General features: G+C 32.4%; 1 protein-coding gene across 1 annotated transcript in view; it reads left to right on the top strand.

Annotated features, from left to right (window-relative positions):
- The first annotated feature begins 3404 nt into the window (after window positions 1-3404).
- The window catches only part of LOC126748682 (probable G-protein coupled receptor 158), a 288292-nt gene continuing 276162 nt past the window's right edge, over window positions 3405-15534 (top strand). The window contains exon 1 of the mRNA XM_050458061.1: window positions 3405-4507. Coding sequence (XP_050314018.1) covers window positions 3604-4507 — 904 coding nt within the window. The 5' untranslated portion in view covers window positions 3405-3603. The remainder of the gene's footprint in view (window positions 4508-15534) is intronic.

Genomic DNA, 15534 nt, shown 5'->3' with positions numbered 1-15534 from the left:
TTATTTATACAATATTTGTCTTATAACGTTCACTTAATTATATTCATTTTGGGTATTCAGAATTTTCTTAAAATTAAAAAAAGAAAAACCTTTAAATTAGTAATTATATTTTAATGCCTGAAAGAAATCAAATAATTTGTCTCTTATTGGCAAGTAAATATCTTGATTTCTAGTAGCTAAAATGTTATAATTATTTAATTCTAGGATACCTCAATGATGCTTTAGGCAACTTCTGAAAAAATTGTTGAAATCTATAAATTAATAATCAAGATATTGACAATCTTCTCACTGGAATGCCTGGAAGAAATAAAATAATTTGGCTTATATTGGCAACTCAATATCTTGCTGTTTTGCGGCTAAAATGTTATAATTATTGATTTCTGGGATTATTCTATGGATTTTTTACCAAAAATTACTAAAATTCATACACTTAAAATTAAAATGTTGTTATTTTTCTCACCGGAATGCCTAAAAAAAATAAAATAATTTAAATCTAATTAACAACTGAATATCTTGACTTCTAGTAGCTAAAATGTTGTCTTTATTGATTTTAGGATACATCCATGTCCCTTTTAGTACCTTTTCAAGAAATTACTTAAATTCGTTTACTAAAAATTAAGATACTGACATTTTTCTCACCGGAGTGTCTGAAAGAAACAAAATAGTTTGACAAGATAGTATTGGCAACTGCATATCTTAAGTTCTACTAGCTAAAATATTGTTACTATTGATTTCTCAGATTATCCCATGGGTTTCTTAGAACTTTAAAAAAAATTACTAAAACTCGTACATTTAAAATTAGGATATTGACATTTTTCTCATCGGAGTGCCTAGAAGAAATAAAATAATTTGACTCTAATTGACAACTGAATATCTTGATTTCTAAAGGTTAAAATGTTGTAATTGTTGATTTCTGAAATGCCTCCATAGCTTTTTTAGGGCTTTTTTTAAAAACTACTACAATAAAAAATAAAGATATTAACATTTTTCTCACTGGAGTGTCTGAAAGAAATAAAATTTTTTGATGTCTTATTGACAGCTGAATATCTTGATTTCTAGAAACTAAAATGTAGTAATTATTGATTTTTGGGATTATGCCATGGGTTTTTTAGAACTTTAAAAAAAAATTACTAAAATTCGTACACTTAAAAAAGTGCCTAAAAAAAAATAATTTGACTCTCATTGACAACTGAATATCTTGACTTCTAGTAGCTTAAATGTTGTAATTATTGATTTTTGGGATATTTCCACGGCCCTTTTGGGACCGTGGCAGCTTAATATCTTGATTTCTAGTGACTAAAATGTTGTAATTATTGATTTCTAAGATATTTGCATGGCCCTTTTAGGACATTTTAAAGACATTACTAAATTTCGTATACTTTAAACTAAGATATTGATTTTCTCTCCTTGGAGTGCCTGGAAGAAATAAAATAATTTGACTCTAATTGACAACTGAATATCTTGACTTCTAGTATCTAAAATATTATAATTATTGATTTCTGGATCATTCTCGTTTGTCCTTTAGGGCCTTTTTAGAAAAATTACTAAAATTTATTCACTAAAAATTAAGATACTGACATTTTTCTCACTGGAGCGCCTGGAAGAAACAAAATAATTTAACTCTTATTGGCAACTTAATATCTTGACTTCTAGAAGCTAAAATGTTGTAATTATTGATTTCTGGGATACTTCAATGATTTTTATAGCGCATCTTGATTAAATTCTTGAAATCCATACACTAAAAATTAAGATATTGACATTTTTCTTACTGGAGTGCCTGGAAGAAATAAAATAATTTAACTCTTATTGGCAACTTAATATCTTGATTTCTAGTGGCTAAAATGTTCAAATTATTGATTGTTGTAATACTTCAATGGCTTTTTTAGCACCTTCTATAAAACTGAGATGATTTTAAAGGAATTTCAGCATAAGCGACCTTAGTAATCGGTTAAAAAGTAAAATAGTGCCTCAACTGCCTGGAAGAATCAAGGTATTACTTTCAATGCAATTAAATATTGATCTGTTTCTTGCAGACACTTGAAGTGATGACTGTTTAATTAAAAAAGGCTCCAGTAATCTTTAAGTTATTATAATAGATTTTTTTTCAGGCAGTTGAATTAATGATAATTTATTTATGAAAGCTTGAGAATTGATTTTTTCCTTCCAGGCAGTTGATGTGATGATTTTAAAAGAATTTAGGCATAAACGACCTTAGTAGTCAGTTAAAAAGCAAAATATTACTTTAAATGCCTAAACGAATCAAGCAGTGGTTTTGAATGTGATTGATTTGTTTCTTTAAGGCAGTTGAAGTGATGACGATAAGTATTCTTTAAAGTATCAACTGCCTGAAAAACTCAATCAATAACTGATTTATTTATTTTAATGATTTTAAAAGAGTTGAGTCATAAAAGGCCTTAGTAGCCAGACAGAGTGGTAAAATGATGCCTCAACTGTCTTGAGGAATTAAAAAATTACTTTAAATTTAATCAAAAATTGAATTGTTTTTTCGAGGCAGTTGATGTGATGATTTTAAAAGAACTTACTAAACTAAAGCATAAACGACCTTAAAACATTGCCCCAACTGCCTGGAAGAATTAAGGAATTACTTTGAATGCAATCAATAATTGATTCGTTTTTTCCAGATATGTTAATGGCTTTTTTAGCACTTGAAATGATAACTAAAATTCATGTAAATTCACTGAAAATTAAGATATTTGTATTTTTGACAAATAGCCTTAATCACTTTTTGAAGATTATTTAAACTGTTGCAAAAGCAATTTTAATGCTTTCTTAGAAATTTCTATTTTCCATATTGGACAATAATAAGAATACAATTGGATGTTCTAAACTGGTTATCCATTGGATGTCCATCCATTTGGTGCTATCTGGGGTGGTTTTTGTATAAAGAGCTACTTATTTACAGTAACTTTAAAAATTTACATTTTACTTAAAGTTCAAAAGTAAAAAGTATTGAGGTGTATGGGTAACTAAATTTATTTAAAACCATTAATCCAACATGTTTTGGACATATAACATGTCCATCATTAGGGATAACACTTAAGGAGTTCTGTCAATTCATTTTATAGTTCTAGTGCCTCAGACAAGGTTAAAACGAATTAAATGAATAAAAATGGCACATTAAAATACATGTGAACAAAACAAAACTTTGATTTACTAAAACTTAAAAAAAGAAATAAATTTAGTGAAGGATGAGCGAAAAACTTTCAGTTACCCTCTATTAACTTTACTGCAAGAATGGACTATTTCTTCAACTTTATTAAGGTGTATGTTATAAAGGGATTTAATAAATGTATAGGGTGAAACAAATTGGCGCCGCCGCATTATCTTGTTAGAATCAGAACGCGCCGGAACATCCCTTCTTGCATTTTAGGGGTTCTTACCGCTACATATTTGCTCTCGGTTTAGTTTAAAACTCGACAAGGCCGAAGCCAGCTACAGAAACTCCGCTCCCCAGTATCGGGCTTCCGCGTTTACGACTACGACGAAAACTCCGCGCGAAATTTAAAACTTTCCGAAACTATGAAACTTTCCCACTTGCTCATTGACAAGTATGTAATAAAGGGGTAAAAGGGAGGTTCGAGGATGAGAATCAGATTTTCTCCGTTTTTTTTGCTTATTAACTTGATTTACGCGGAGTTTATTAGGGAGGAATTCGAGATCCGGCACAGGAGATCCAGGCTGATTAGGCACCGTAGGAATCATAAAAATGGTGATAAGAAAGTTAAGCAGTTTTTTGAGGATAATGTTACCGTTGAAACTGGAGAGGTGTTTGTTAAAATCCCTACGACCGAGAGCGCATCTCAAACATCTGATTATGACATAATAAACATAACAGTAAACACCAATGTGAATATCGAGTTTGATAAAAGTGTGTTTTATTTGAGCGACACCTCTTTCGATTCGAACCACACCGAGTTTAAAATGGTGCGTAATATAAATAAAACCGCCTCGGAGAGTTATTTGGAGGAAGTGAGGAGGCGTCCAGAAAATAACGCAACTAGACCAGTAAACGGAGATAGGGATGTGGTCTCGCATTTCCTAAGAATTGTCGAATCCCAACATTTGCTAGGGGAAAATTGCACTGCGGGGACTAATTTAACTCTTCGGGAGGGTGTTGTTGATCGTTATGCCCAAGAAAGATTTCGGGTTGAGGCAGATGTTGCCGTAAATAAGGCAAATATGCTGACCCGTCTTTGGAAATATGCTGAGCCAAAGGTCGTTAACTCCGAATACTTATTATATGCCTCCGTCTTTTCTATGGTCGAGTTTGACGACGTTATCTTTGCCGCTGGTAATTGTTATGACCAACATCAATATAAAGACTATTCGTTGTTTTGTCCTTATGCATATCGTTTACCTGAGGGGCAAATTTTAGTGAAGGACTTGGCTGTTGAATATGACTATCTAAGTAACTCTTCTGAGTGGTTTTTCAAAGCTAGGAAGAACGCTGAAAGTGTTATTAAGAATTATTCGCAATTTAGTAGAGGTAAGTGTCTATGATAATATTAATAATCGGATATTTAACAAATAATTTTCTAATAAGAAAATTCCAAAGCAAGAATAAATGATTAGGAACCTTCTTGTAAAATTTAATATTTTTTTCAAAAAACAACATTTTTTATTAAAAAAAAAAGTAATATCAAAATACCACCCCTAATATAAATGCAATTTATGATTTGAAATAAATTGGCAAAAACAAGGGTGGCTTTCTTTTAGGCAATTATTGGAACATCCTTTCTTAAGCATTTTTTTTAATTATATAATATTAAAATTATTCTGCAACATCCTTCATATAAAGACAAGTCAATATTTACATAAGATTACCAATACTTATCTAATTCTAGTCGTAATAGAAAATATATAAGGCACGGACTCTGTGACATTTTTTAATTGAAAAATGCCATAAGAAACCGTAATATAATTTTTGTCTATGTGAAAGTTAGTAAGTAAATTTAAAAAAGGTCCTATAACATTGTAATTACCCATAAAGCTATGCGCCGCTACTATAATGTCACCTCTGCGCAGAACTGTTAGTGATGCGTATACAGACATGTTGCACCAACTTGATTTAGCGCATCTGTTCTTATGAGCGAGATCCAATTTTCCAAATACTCGAAAATCAATACAAACTTGAGTATTCTTTTGAATTTTAACATAGTTGTATCAAATTAGACCGAATGCTTAGCCAGAAGTGTATTAGGGTAAATATCACTTGGCATAACTAATTCAAAACAAGATCACAAGCGATTTTTCCAAATTAGGTTTTAAATATTTAAGTACCCGCCTGCTATTGTAATGTAACGTAATCTCTGTGCAGAAGCACGATGTAACTGATTTCGATTCTGCGCATCACGTCTGAAAAATGCCATAAATGCGCCACTACTCTTAAGTGACTTCTGCGCAGAAGTGTTTTTTGATGTTTAATTAAGTAACAAACTTGATATGGCTTATTTGTCCCTATGAGCGAGGTAAAATTTTTCAAATACTCGAAAAACCATGAAAATTGTTTTTTTTTTTTTAAATTTAAACATCGTTGTATCAAATTAGACCCAATGATGAGACAAGAGTGTGTTAGGGTAAGTATCACTTGACATAAATAATTCAAAACAAGATTACACGAGATTTTTTCCCAAATTAGGTTTTAAATAATTAAGTAGCGGCCTTCTATTATAATGTAATGTAATCTCTGTGCAGAATTCGTACAGGCATAATAAATCTAATGTCGGTTCTGCGCATCATGTCAAAAAAACGCTATAAAATCACCCATAATACTATGCTCTGCTACTATAATATGACCTTGCGCGTACAGACATCGAATAATTAATTGAAAAACTTGATTTGGCGCATCTGTAAAAATGTTTATTTTCTATAAATTTTAACATCGTTGTATCAAATTACGGCAAGTTGAAAAGGTGTTTCAGTGTAAATAATTTAAAATTAGGTCACAATAGTTTCCACAATCTTTCTTTAAAATTAGGTTATAATTAATTAAATACAGACCTGCTATTATAACGTATTGTCATTTCTGCGCAGAATTGGTTATAATACATCTACAAGCACGATGTAATTGATTTCAGTTCTGCGCATCATATCCGAAAAATGCCATTAAATTAGTCATAATGCTATGCTCCACTACCCTTATGTGACCTCTGCGCAGAAGTGTTAGTGATGCTCGTACAGACATAATGATTGATAAACTTGATTTGGCGCATCTATCTCTGGGCGGGATCCAAATTGTGAAAAACTTATACAAATTTGAGATTTTTTCTTTTACATTGTTGTAGTAAATTACGCGCCCTATACCCCGTTTTATGGGGTAAATAATTGAAAGCCTTCTATTAGTTAATATAGCCTTCTATTATAATGTATTGTAATGTAATCTCTGTGCAGAATTCGTACAGGCATAATGAAAATGATTTCGATTCTGCGCATCATGTCCAAAAAACGCTATAAAATTACTCATAATACTATGCTCTGCTACTATAATATGACCTTTGCGCATTATGCATTATGCGTTTATGATGCGCGTACAGACATCGAATAATTAATTGAAAAACTTGATTTGGCGCATCTGTCCTTATAAGCGGGATCCAATTTTTCAAAAACCACAGAAATTTTTAAAATCGTATCAAATTACGGGAAGTTAAATAAAAAGGTGTTTCAGTGTAAATAATTCAAATTTAGGTCACAATAGTTTCCACAATCTTTCTTCAAAATTAGGTTATAATTAATTAAATACAGACCTGCTATTATAATAAATTGTAATTTCTGCGCAGAATTAGTGATTTCGGTTCTGCGCATCATGTCTGAAAAATACCATAAAATTACTTATGTTATGCTATATGATGCTTAATGCTATGCGCCACTACCCTTATGTGACCTCTGCGCAGAAGTGTTAGTGATACGCGTACAGACATAATTAATTCATCTATCCCTGAGCGGGATCCAATTTTTAAAAAACTTGTATCAGATTAGGCGGAGACTCCCTATACCCTGTTTTATGGGGAAATAATTGAAACTTAGGTCACAATAGATCCTGCGATTTTTTCCTAAATTAGGTTTTATGTAATTAGTACTAACCTGCTATTGTAATGTAATGTAACCTCTGCGCAAAACTGCCTGTAATACATGTGTAAACATGATGTAATTGGTTTCAGTTTTGCGCATCAGTTCTAAAAATTAAATGATATATCCTGGTAAGTGAAGTCCTGTTTTTTAAAAACCTGAAAACCATGAAAGGTAAAAAAAACTCAAACATTTTTTAAAGACTTTTGTATTTAAAATTTATGAAAAATAAAAAGTCGATAATTGTAATTTAGCATCTGCGCAGACCTGGTTACGGTTGGTACATCAATCAGTAATTTTGGTTCTGCGCATTACTTCTAAAAATTAATTTATAATCCAGGTGGGCGCAGTCCAGTTCTTCAAAAACCTGAAATTCCGTGAAAAACGAATAAAAAATTAATTAATTTGTGCATTTGGACACACTTAAGTCCAAATTAGGAAGAATTTTATTTTAAATTATTGAAATACTGACCTGCTGCTGCGCAGAAGTGTCTGTGATGTAGCTAATCTTCGACGAATCATTTTCAAACTCGAGCAATTTGTTCTTGTTACCGGAGCCTAATTTTTAACTCCTGAAAAACTACGAAAATTTTAGTCTCTAAATTTAATCAGTTTGAAAAATTGAAAAAAGTAAAATATATTTAATAAAAAAATTACTCAAAATGCGACTATATGTTTCGTTAAAATTACTGAATATGAATACTCTTATTCAATGTAAAACCAATAGGAATTATTGATCAACAAAGCTCTAGGTGAAGGATAACATTAATCTTGGCAGCACCCCCTTAGCATGTAAATTTTTTTGCTTGTATACATATACACAATATACACATCGGAGGGAGAAAAGAAAAATGAAGGTCGGTAAATGCGTTTTACTAAAAGAACCGGTAAAAAATAGCCCTAAAAAGTATTAAAGAGGTACATCTTAGAGAAGTAGATTAAATTGAGAATGTTTGCTAAAAGGAAACACATTGATGCTGAAACGAGGGATCATTTTATACAAAAAAAAAATAGTGGATGAAATGTTAAAAAATAGCAGGAACGCAGTTTTCTCTTAAGGCAGTTACAGCAATTAAAAAAATGTTCAAGCCCTAACTTTAATATACTTGGTTACGTGATTGAGGTCACCCGTCACAGCCAAGGCGTCACAAAGTTAAGGCTTGAACATTTTCTTTTTAAATAAATAGTTTTCACAAATAGGAAATATTGTTAATATTCTTACTTAAAGATAAAAAAGGATTAAAGATACGCCTGAAAAGTTTAAAAAGGGACATATCGACGGTCGTAAATCCGATGGCGATAAAAATTCTTTTAAATCAATTCGCGAATGACGCCCCCATTTCCCATATTTTATTCTCGATATGCAACTTTAAATCTTAAATCCGCCATTACCAGCCGAATAATTTGCAGATAAAGAATTCAAATAAATTTTGCGGTATTTGGGCCGAAATTATCATAACGATATATCATATTTAACTATAACATTTAAAATCCCTTGTGGGAGATATATAGGAATCGTGTTATTTATTTTTTCTTTATATAAACTAAACTTTGGCAAAAGCGTCTCGGGGGGATATTGGTGATAGATTACTTAGAGCGCGGGATCAAAATATATTTTAGCCTCAAGGGAAATATATTTCTGACATAATTTGGATATATATTCCATTAACAGGCTTTGAGAAAATTGATCCTGCTATAGTGAAAATCGAAGAATTTTTTAACTCGTTAAATATCTATATATTTAGATTGATTTCATTAGGATCGTTCATGTTAGTTGGGTCTAAGATCGGGTATTGCCTTTAGAAATATTCTTTTCTTTTTTTTTTTAATTTTTGAAAAATGTTCAGTGCTCTACCGCTTTTAATTTTTCTATTATGGCCTGGACAATCAATAATTATAGTTATAGTAGAAATAGAAAAAAAAATATTTTTTTAAATTTAATAATATTTTTTTGTAATTACAAAACTCACTATAAATTTCAAAACTATTCATAAATCTGACTAGGAACATTTTTACCAAATAAAATATTTTATATAACAATTAAAAAATAAATCCTCGTTCAAAAACATTTCCGACAGTTCCATGGCATTATCTAAACTAAGTGACAAGATGCTCTTTTACGATATGCTTGTAACAACTTCCGCATTAGTTTCGTTGAAAATGAAGCATGCCTGGTAGCTGTCGGAGAGTCAACATAATCACGCTACATATCTCTAAACGCCACGAAACTTTATATACCTAATAAAAAGATACAGATAACTTAATTTAAGTTTAATTACTAATTTTTGTGTGCTACCATTAAACGCGAAGACGATTTAAAACCGTATTAAAAATCCATGTATAACGGCATTCTTTGACCATTTATAAACGGCTTTTACCCTTGCGCCAAGTGACTATTCCCAATAAATCTTGGCGATATTTTCTGCTTGAAAAAAACCTTTGAAAAAGCGGGTTAAATTTTCAGAGACAATAAGCCGTACATGGCGCACAAGGGAAGGAAACAAAGAATAATAATTTGTTATTAGCGCTTCTTTCCCTTGTGCCTTCGAGATAACAAAGTCGAGCGACATTGAAATGGCTTTAATGAATGTGTAGCGGGGGTTTGAACCCCCCAAAAAAATTGAATAACAAGCGCGATTTTCTTTAAAGGGTTTCGTCTTATCTAGTTATTAATACACGCAATAGATTTTTGTTAGGTTAGCTTTAAAAACACCAAATAATAATAATAACAGCAACGAAATCTTATCTGGATTACACTATGCATCCCCACTCGACAAGGCTTAATGTAAAGGTGTAAACATGGCGAAACCAGGGATCCTTTAAAACTTTGGTTGTTAGACAGTGTGAAAGTTAGTTATACAGACTATTAATCCTTAAGACCGGGGCTGAGACGAGGTACCCTAAATTATATTTTTTTTTATTCCAAGGGTTGTTTACGGGTTATGCTCATTTACATTTTGCCTTGCTTAAAAGGAAATGTTTGTTTTAATAATGGAAGCCTTAAAATTAGCACTATAGAAAAAATTGAAATATATAGGAAAAGTACATAAGCAAAGTAATTCAAAAAAAATCCCAAAAATGCCATTTTTTACGATGTGGGGCTTAAGGGGGCTTATCTTGGCAAATAAAGACATCCAGCATCTCGCAAATCGTCTCGTGAGATTCAAAATCTAATTTGTAAGATTTTTTTTTAATTGAAGAATGTTCGTATTATCTTAATTAAAATTACCTGAAAAACAATTTCTGTATTACATTTAAATAATGTGCAATGTGTATGTGGGTTTATAGTTTTTGGTGTGAAGGCCATATAGCATTTTATCGATTTCTAATTAATAAATATATACAGAAATAGCAGTTTCTTCATACTGATTTAGTTTATAGAGAAATTCCAGTATTTAGAGGATAATGACTGTATTCTATCAGGAGCACAACATTGGAGCTTTGCAGCAAATTCTCTAAACCTTAATCTTATATTAAGCAATACTCGATAGTTAAATAAACGTTTTTTTTTTGGTGTACGTTCTTTGTTGAACTTCCACGATAAACTGATATAATAAAATATGTATAGAAAACCAAAATCAAATATTTATTTTAAACGTTAAATAATTGTTGATATGGAATTTACTCTCGAAAAATAAAATAGGGTTTTTCACGTTTTACTCGAAATCTTTTAAGATTATGTGAGAAAAGTATAGATACAAAAACTAAAGATTTTTTTGTCACCTATGATTTTCTTAAGAAGCATTTTTCTCTCAGGTAATTATTATTTGCTTAAAAAAAGTTTTTTCTTAATCCTACCCTTAACCCCCCACCCACCCCGCAACTTACCAGTAAGAAATTATTTTCAAAAATCATTATTTTTCAAAATAACATCCATGAATAACAACTAGTTTCATCGTTAATATCCAATCTAATAACACAGTTTGTTTATTTAAATTTGATATAATTATATAAATGTTTAATACAAAAACAGTGCTATTAGATTGGATATTATTGACGAAAAACAGTGATTTTTCAAAAGAATTTCTTACTAGAAAAATGTTTGGGGTGGGTGGGGGGGTAGGGGTTGGGTTGATAAAAAACAATGTTTTTGCAGATAATATATATGCAATATTTAATTTAATAACACTGTTTATTTATATTTAATATAATTTTATGTATAAATATTTATTACAAAAACAGTGTTATTAGATTGGATATTATAAACGAAAACAGTGATTTTTCAAAAGAATTTCTTACTAAGAAAACGTTTGGGGTGGGTGGGGGGGGGGTAAGGGTTCGGCTGATGAAAAACAATGTTTGTGCAGAAAATATATATGCAATATTTAATTTAATAACACTGTTTATTTAAATTTAATATAATTTTATATAAGGTAAAACACCCAATCGTTGGCACTCAAATCATGAATCATCATCACACGAATTTGACAATATTATCGTCAACTTATTAATTAGGATAATTTTGGCAACATCGTCGAGAATCGTGAACCGCCAACGCGGTATTATTATTCTTTAAGTTTAAGTAAAATTGCGAATCGAATTTGACGAGTCGTGCGTGAAACTGAAACAAGGTAGGAATTTATGATTTTGTTAAGGGCTTGTTATGATTTTCTTGTTGGTGATATTGTTAACTATCTTTAAAATGATTTTTCGTTTAAAAAAATACATATTTTTTAATATAAATTAAAATTTGTAGGGTGCCAATGATAGGCAGAGAAAAATGTTAGATTGCCAGTGGTTGGCACCTATGCCAATTATTGGATTATTGCTGCTAATAATATTCTCCCAATCATTGGCACCCTATTCTATTTTTTTATTTTTTTGGCTAAGATTAGTGAATCCATTCATGAAGCTACGAAAGGAATATTTTGCTCCTATTTTGTACATGGCAGTGGAAAAACTTGATGCAACAACTATATCAAACGGCTTTAAAGCATGTGGATTATTTCCTTGGGACTCCAATGCAATAGATTATACCAAGTGCCTAGGACAAAATACCCATATTATTGATAATGTAGACTGTAGGAGAACCAGAAGCAAATATTAGTGAAGGGCAATCAAAAAAATAAACAAGTTTGACTTTGTTCAAAAAGCTAATAGGTGATGAAAATTTATGGAACTGGGACAGACAGGAATGACATCGGATGACGAGAATTTTGCATCCTTAAAAAGATTATTTAACTAACTTAATGAAATAAAGGAAGAAGATCTTTTTTCAACATTTAGGCAAATGGCAGAAGGCGATTTTAAAACAAGTTATACAGAAGAGGAAATAGTAAATATGTCTATTGTTTTAGAAGGGGAAAATTATAATATCCTAAGACTTTCAGACCTAAATAAAGAACAGTTCACCATTGAACCTACAGTTATCGACACAGATATAGAAGAAAAACAGAAGAATAACGCCAATGAAAAGATGAATACTGATAATGAAGACAGAAAAGGAAAACAAAGGCAAGACTCTAACTCCAAGGAAGGATGATCATCAAAGCCATGTTAGAAAAATTTTCAGTTCTCCGCCAAAACAGCGTCTTTCCCTCTGCACACCTTTGACGGCATCCACTTCATCAATGAAGAAAGGTGTGAAAATTGTACGAGAACATATCATGTAGAATATTTGGAAAAGAAAGGTCTATATAAAAAAGAATTTCTTTGTGCCTCTTGTTTGTCTAAGTCTTAGGCTGCTTTTTGTAAATATTTTCATAAGACATTATATTATTAATCCTACTTTTAAGTTCCTTACAATAGATTACGAAAACACCGGGTTATAACAGGATCCGAGCAGAACTAAGGGAATGAGAGCACTTTGAAAATCCTGAAAAAGTCGTTTTCGACGTCCGTTTTTGAGGCCAAAAATGGGCATCAAAAATGCCATATCTCGGCTATCGTAAAAGCTACCACCTTTCGGATGGTCTCGTTGGATTCAGAATGACGAAACTAAGACAAAACCGTTGGAATTTTCCCGATAGCTTCCATAGAAGCCGAGATATCGACCGTCAAAGTTTGGGTTTTTTCATTTTTCGGGTATACCCCCCCGTATCGAATTTTTTCACCAAAAATTGATTTTTTTCGAAATCAAACTAAGTATACCAGCATCTTATTTGGGTCACCTAGATTACGAAAACACCGGATTATAACAGGATCCGAGCAGAACTAAGGGAATGAAAACACTTTGAAAATCCTGAAAAAGTCGTTTTCGACGTCCGTTTTTGAGGCCAAAAATGGGCATCAAAAATGCCATATCTCGGCTATCGTAAAAGCTACGACCTTGCGGATGGTCTCGTTGGATTCAGAATGACGAAACTAAGACAAAACCGTTGGAATTTTCCCGATAGCTTCCATAGAAGCCGAGATATCGACCGTCAAAGTTTGGGTTTTTTCATTTTTCGGGTATACCCCCCCGTATCGAATTTTTTCACCAAAAATTGATTTTTTTCGAAATCAAACTGAGTATACCAGCATCTTATTTGGGTCACCTAGATTACGAAAACACCGGGTTATAACAGGATCCGAGCAGAACTAAGGGAATGAGAGCACTTTGAAAATCCTGAAAAAGTCGTTTTCGACGTCCGTTTTTAAGGCCAAAAATGGGCATCAAAAATGCCATATCTCGGCTATCGTACAAGCTACGACCTTGCGGATGGTCTCGTTGGTTTCAGAATGACTAAACTAAGACAAAACCGTTGGAATTTTCCCGATAGCTCCCATAGAAGCCGAGATATCGACCTTCAAAGTTTGGGTTTTTTCATTTTTCGGGTATACCCCCCCGTATCGAATTTTTTCACCAAAAATTGATTTTTTTCGAAATCAAACTAAGTATACCAGCGTCTTATTCGGGTCACCTAGATTACGAAAACACCAGGTTATAACAGGATCCGAGCAGAACTAAGGGAATGAGAGCACTTTGAAAATCCTGAAAAAGTCGTTTTCGACGTCCGTTTTTGAGGCCAAAAATGGGCGTCAAAAATGCCATATCTCGGCTACCGTAAAAGCTACGACCTTGCGGATGGTCTCGTTGGATTTAGAATGACGAAACTAAGACAGAACTGTTGGAATTTTCCCGATAGCTTCCATAGAAGCCGAGATATCGACCGTCAAAGTTTGGGTTTCTTCATTTTTCGGGTATACCCCCCCGTATCGAATTTTTTCACCAAAAATTGATTTTTTTCGAAATCAAACTGAGTATACCAGCGTCTTATTTGGGTCACCTAGAATACGAAAACACCGGGTTATAACAGGATCCGAGCAGAACTAAGGGAATGAGAGCACTTTGAAAATCCTGAAAAAGTCGTTTTCGACGTCCGTTTTTGAGGCCAAAAATGGGCATCAAAAATGCCATATCTCGGCTATCGTAAAAGCTACGACCTTGCGGATGGTCTCGTTGGATTCAGAATGACGAAACTAAGACAAAACCGTTGGAATTTTCCCGATAGCTTCCATAGAAGCTGAGATATCGACCGTCAAAGTTTGGGTTTTTTCAGTTTTCGGGTATACCCCCCCGTATCGAATTTTTTCACCAAAAATTGATTTTTTTCGAAATCAAACTGAGTATACCAGCGTCTTATTTGGGTCACCTAGATTACGAAAACACCGGGTTATAACAGGATCCGAGCAGAACTAAGGGAATGAGAGCACTTTGAAAATCCTGAAAAAGTCGTTTTCGACGTCCGTTTTTGAGGCCAAAAATGGGCATCAAAAATGCCATATCTCGGCTATTAGAAAAGCTACGACCTTGCGGATGGTCTCGTTGGATTCAGAATGACGAAACTAAGACAAAACCGTTGGAATTTTCCCGATAGCTTCCATAGAAGCCGAGTTATCGACCGTCAAAGTTTGCGTTTTTTCATTTTTCGGGTATACCCCCCCGTATCGAATTTTTTCACCAAAAATTATATATCGATTTTTTTCGAAATCAAACTGAGTATACCAGCATCTTATTTGGGTCACCTAGATTACGAAAACACCGGGTTATAACAGGATCCGAGCAGAACTAAGGGAATGAGAGCACTTTGAAAATCCTGAAAAAGTCGTTTTCGACGTCCGTTTTTGAGGCCAAAAATGGGCATCAAAAATGCCATATCTCGGCTATCGTAAAAGCTGATAATAATAATTAATCCTACTTATAACTATTCGCTTTGTAAACCTTTGAATATTCGCTCGTTTTATTTATAAACAATATTATTTTGATATTACTTTTAGTGCTATTACATGTTATAATCTAGATCAAGTGTTGTTTTTTTTTAACAAACCGATATTATATTAATAATATCATAAAATTTTTAATCATTAATATTTGAGGTGCGTAGTAGACAATGTGCCAATAACTGGTGAGACAACTACTAGGGGGTGCCAATAACTGGGATAATTTCGGACTGGGAAAGCGTGCCAACAACTAAGCTCTAAGCTTTTTTTTTACTTTTTATTATTTTGCTATTATAATTTCAAAAA

The sequence above is a fragment of the Anthonomus grandis genome, chromosome 22 (assembly GCF_022605725.1).
Source record: "Anthonomus grandis grandis chromosome 22, icAntGran1.3, whole genome shotgun sequence".
NCBI classification, from domain to species: Eukaryota; Metazoa; Arthropoda; class Insecta; order Coleoptera; family Curculionidae; genus Anthonomus; species Anthonomus grandis.
Note: the sequence above shows the minus strand (reverse complement) of the source record. Positions and strands in the feature narration are given on the sequence as shown.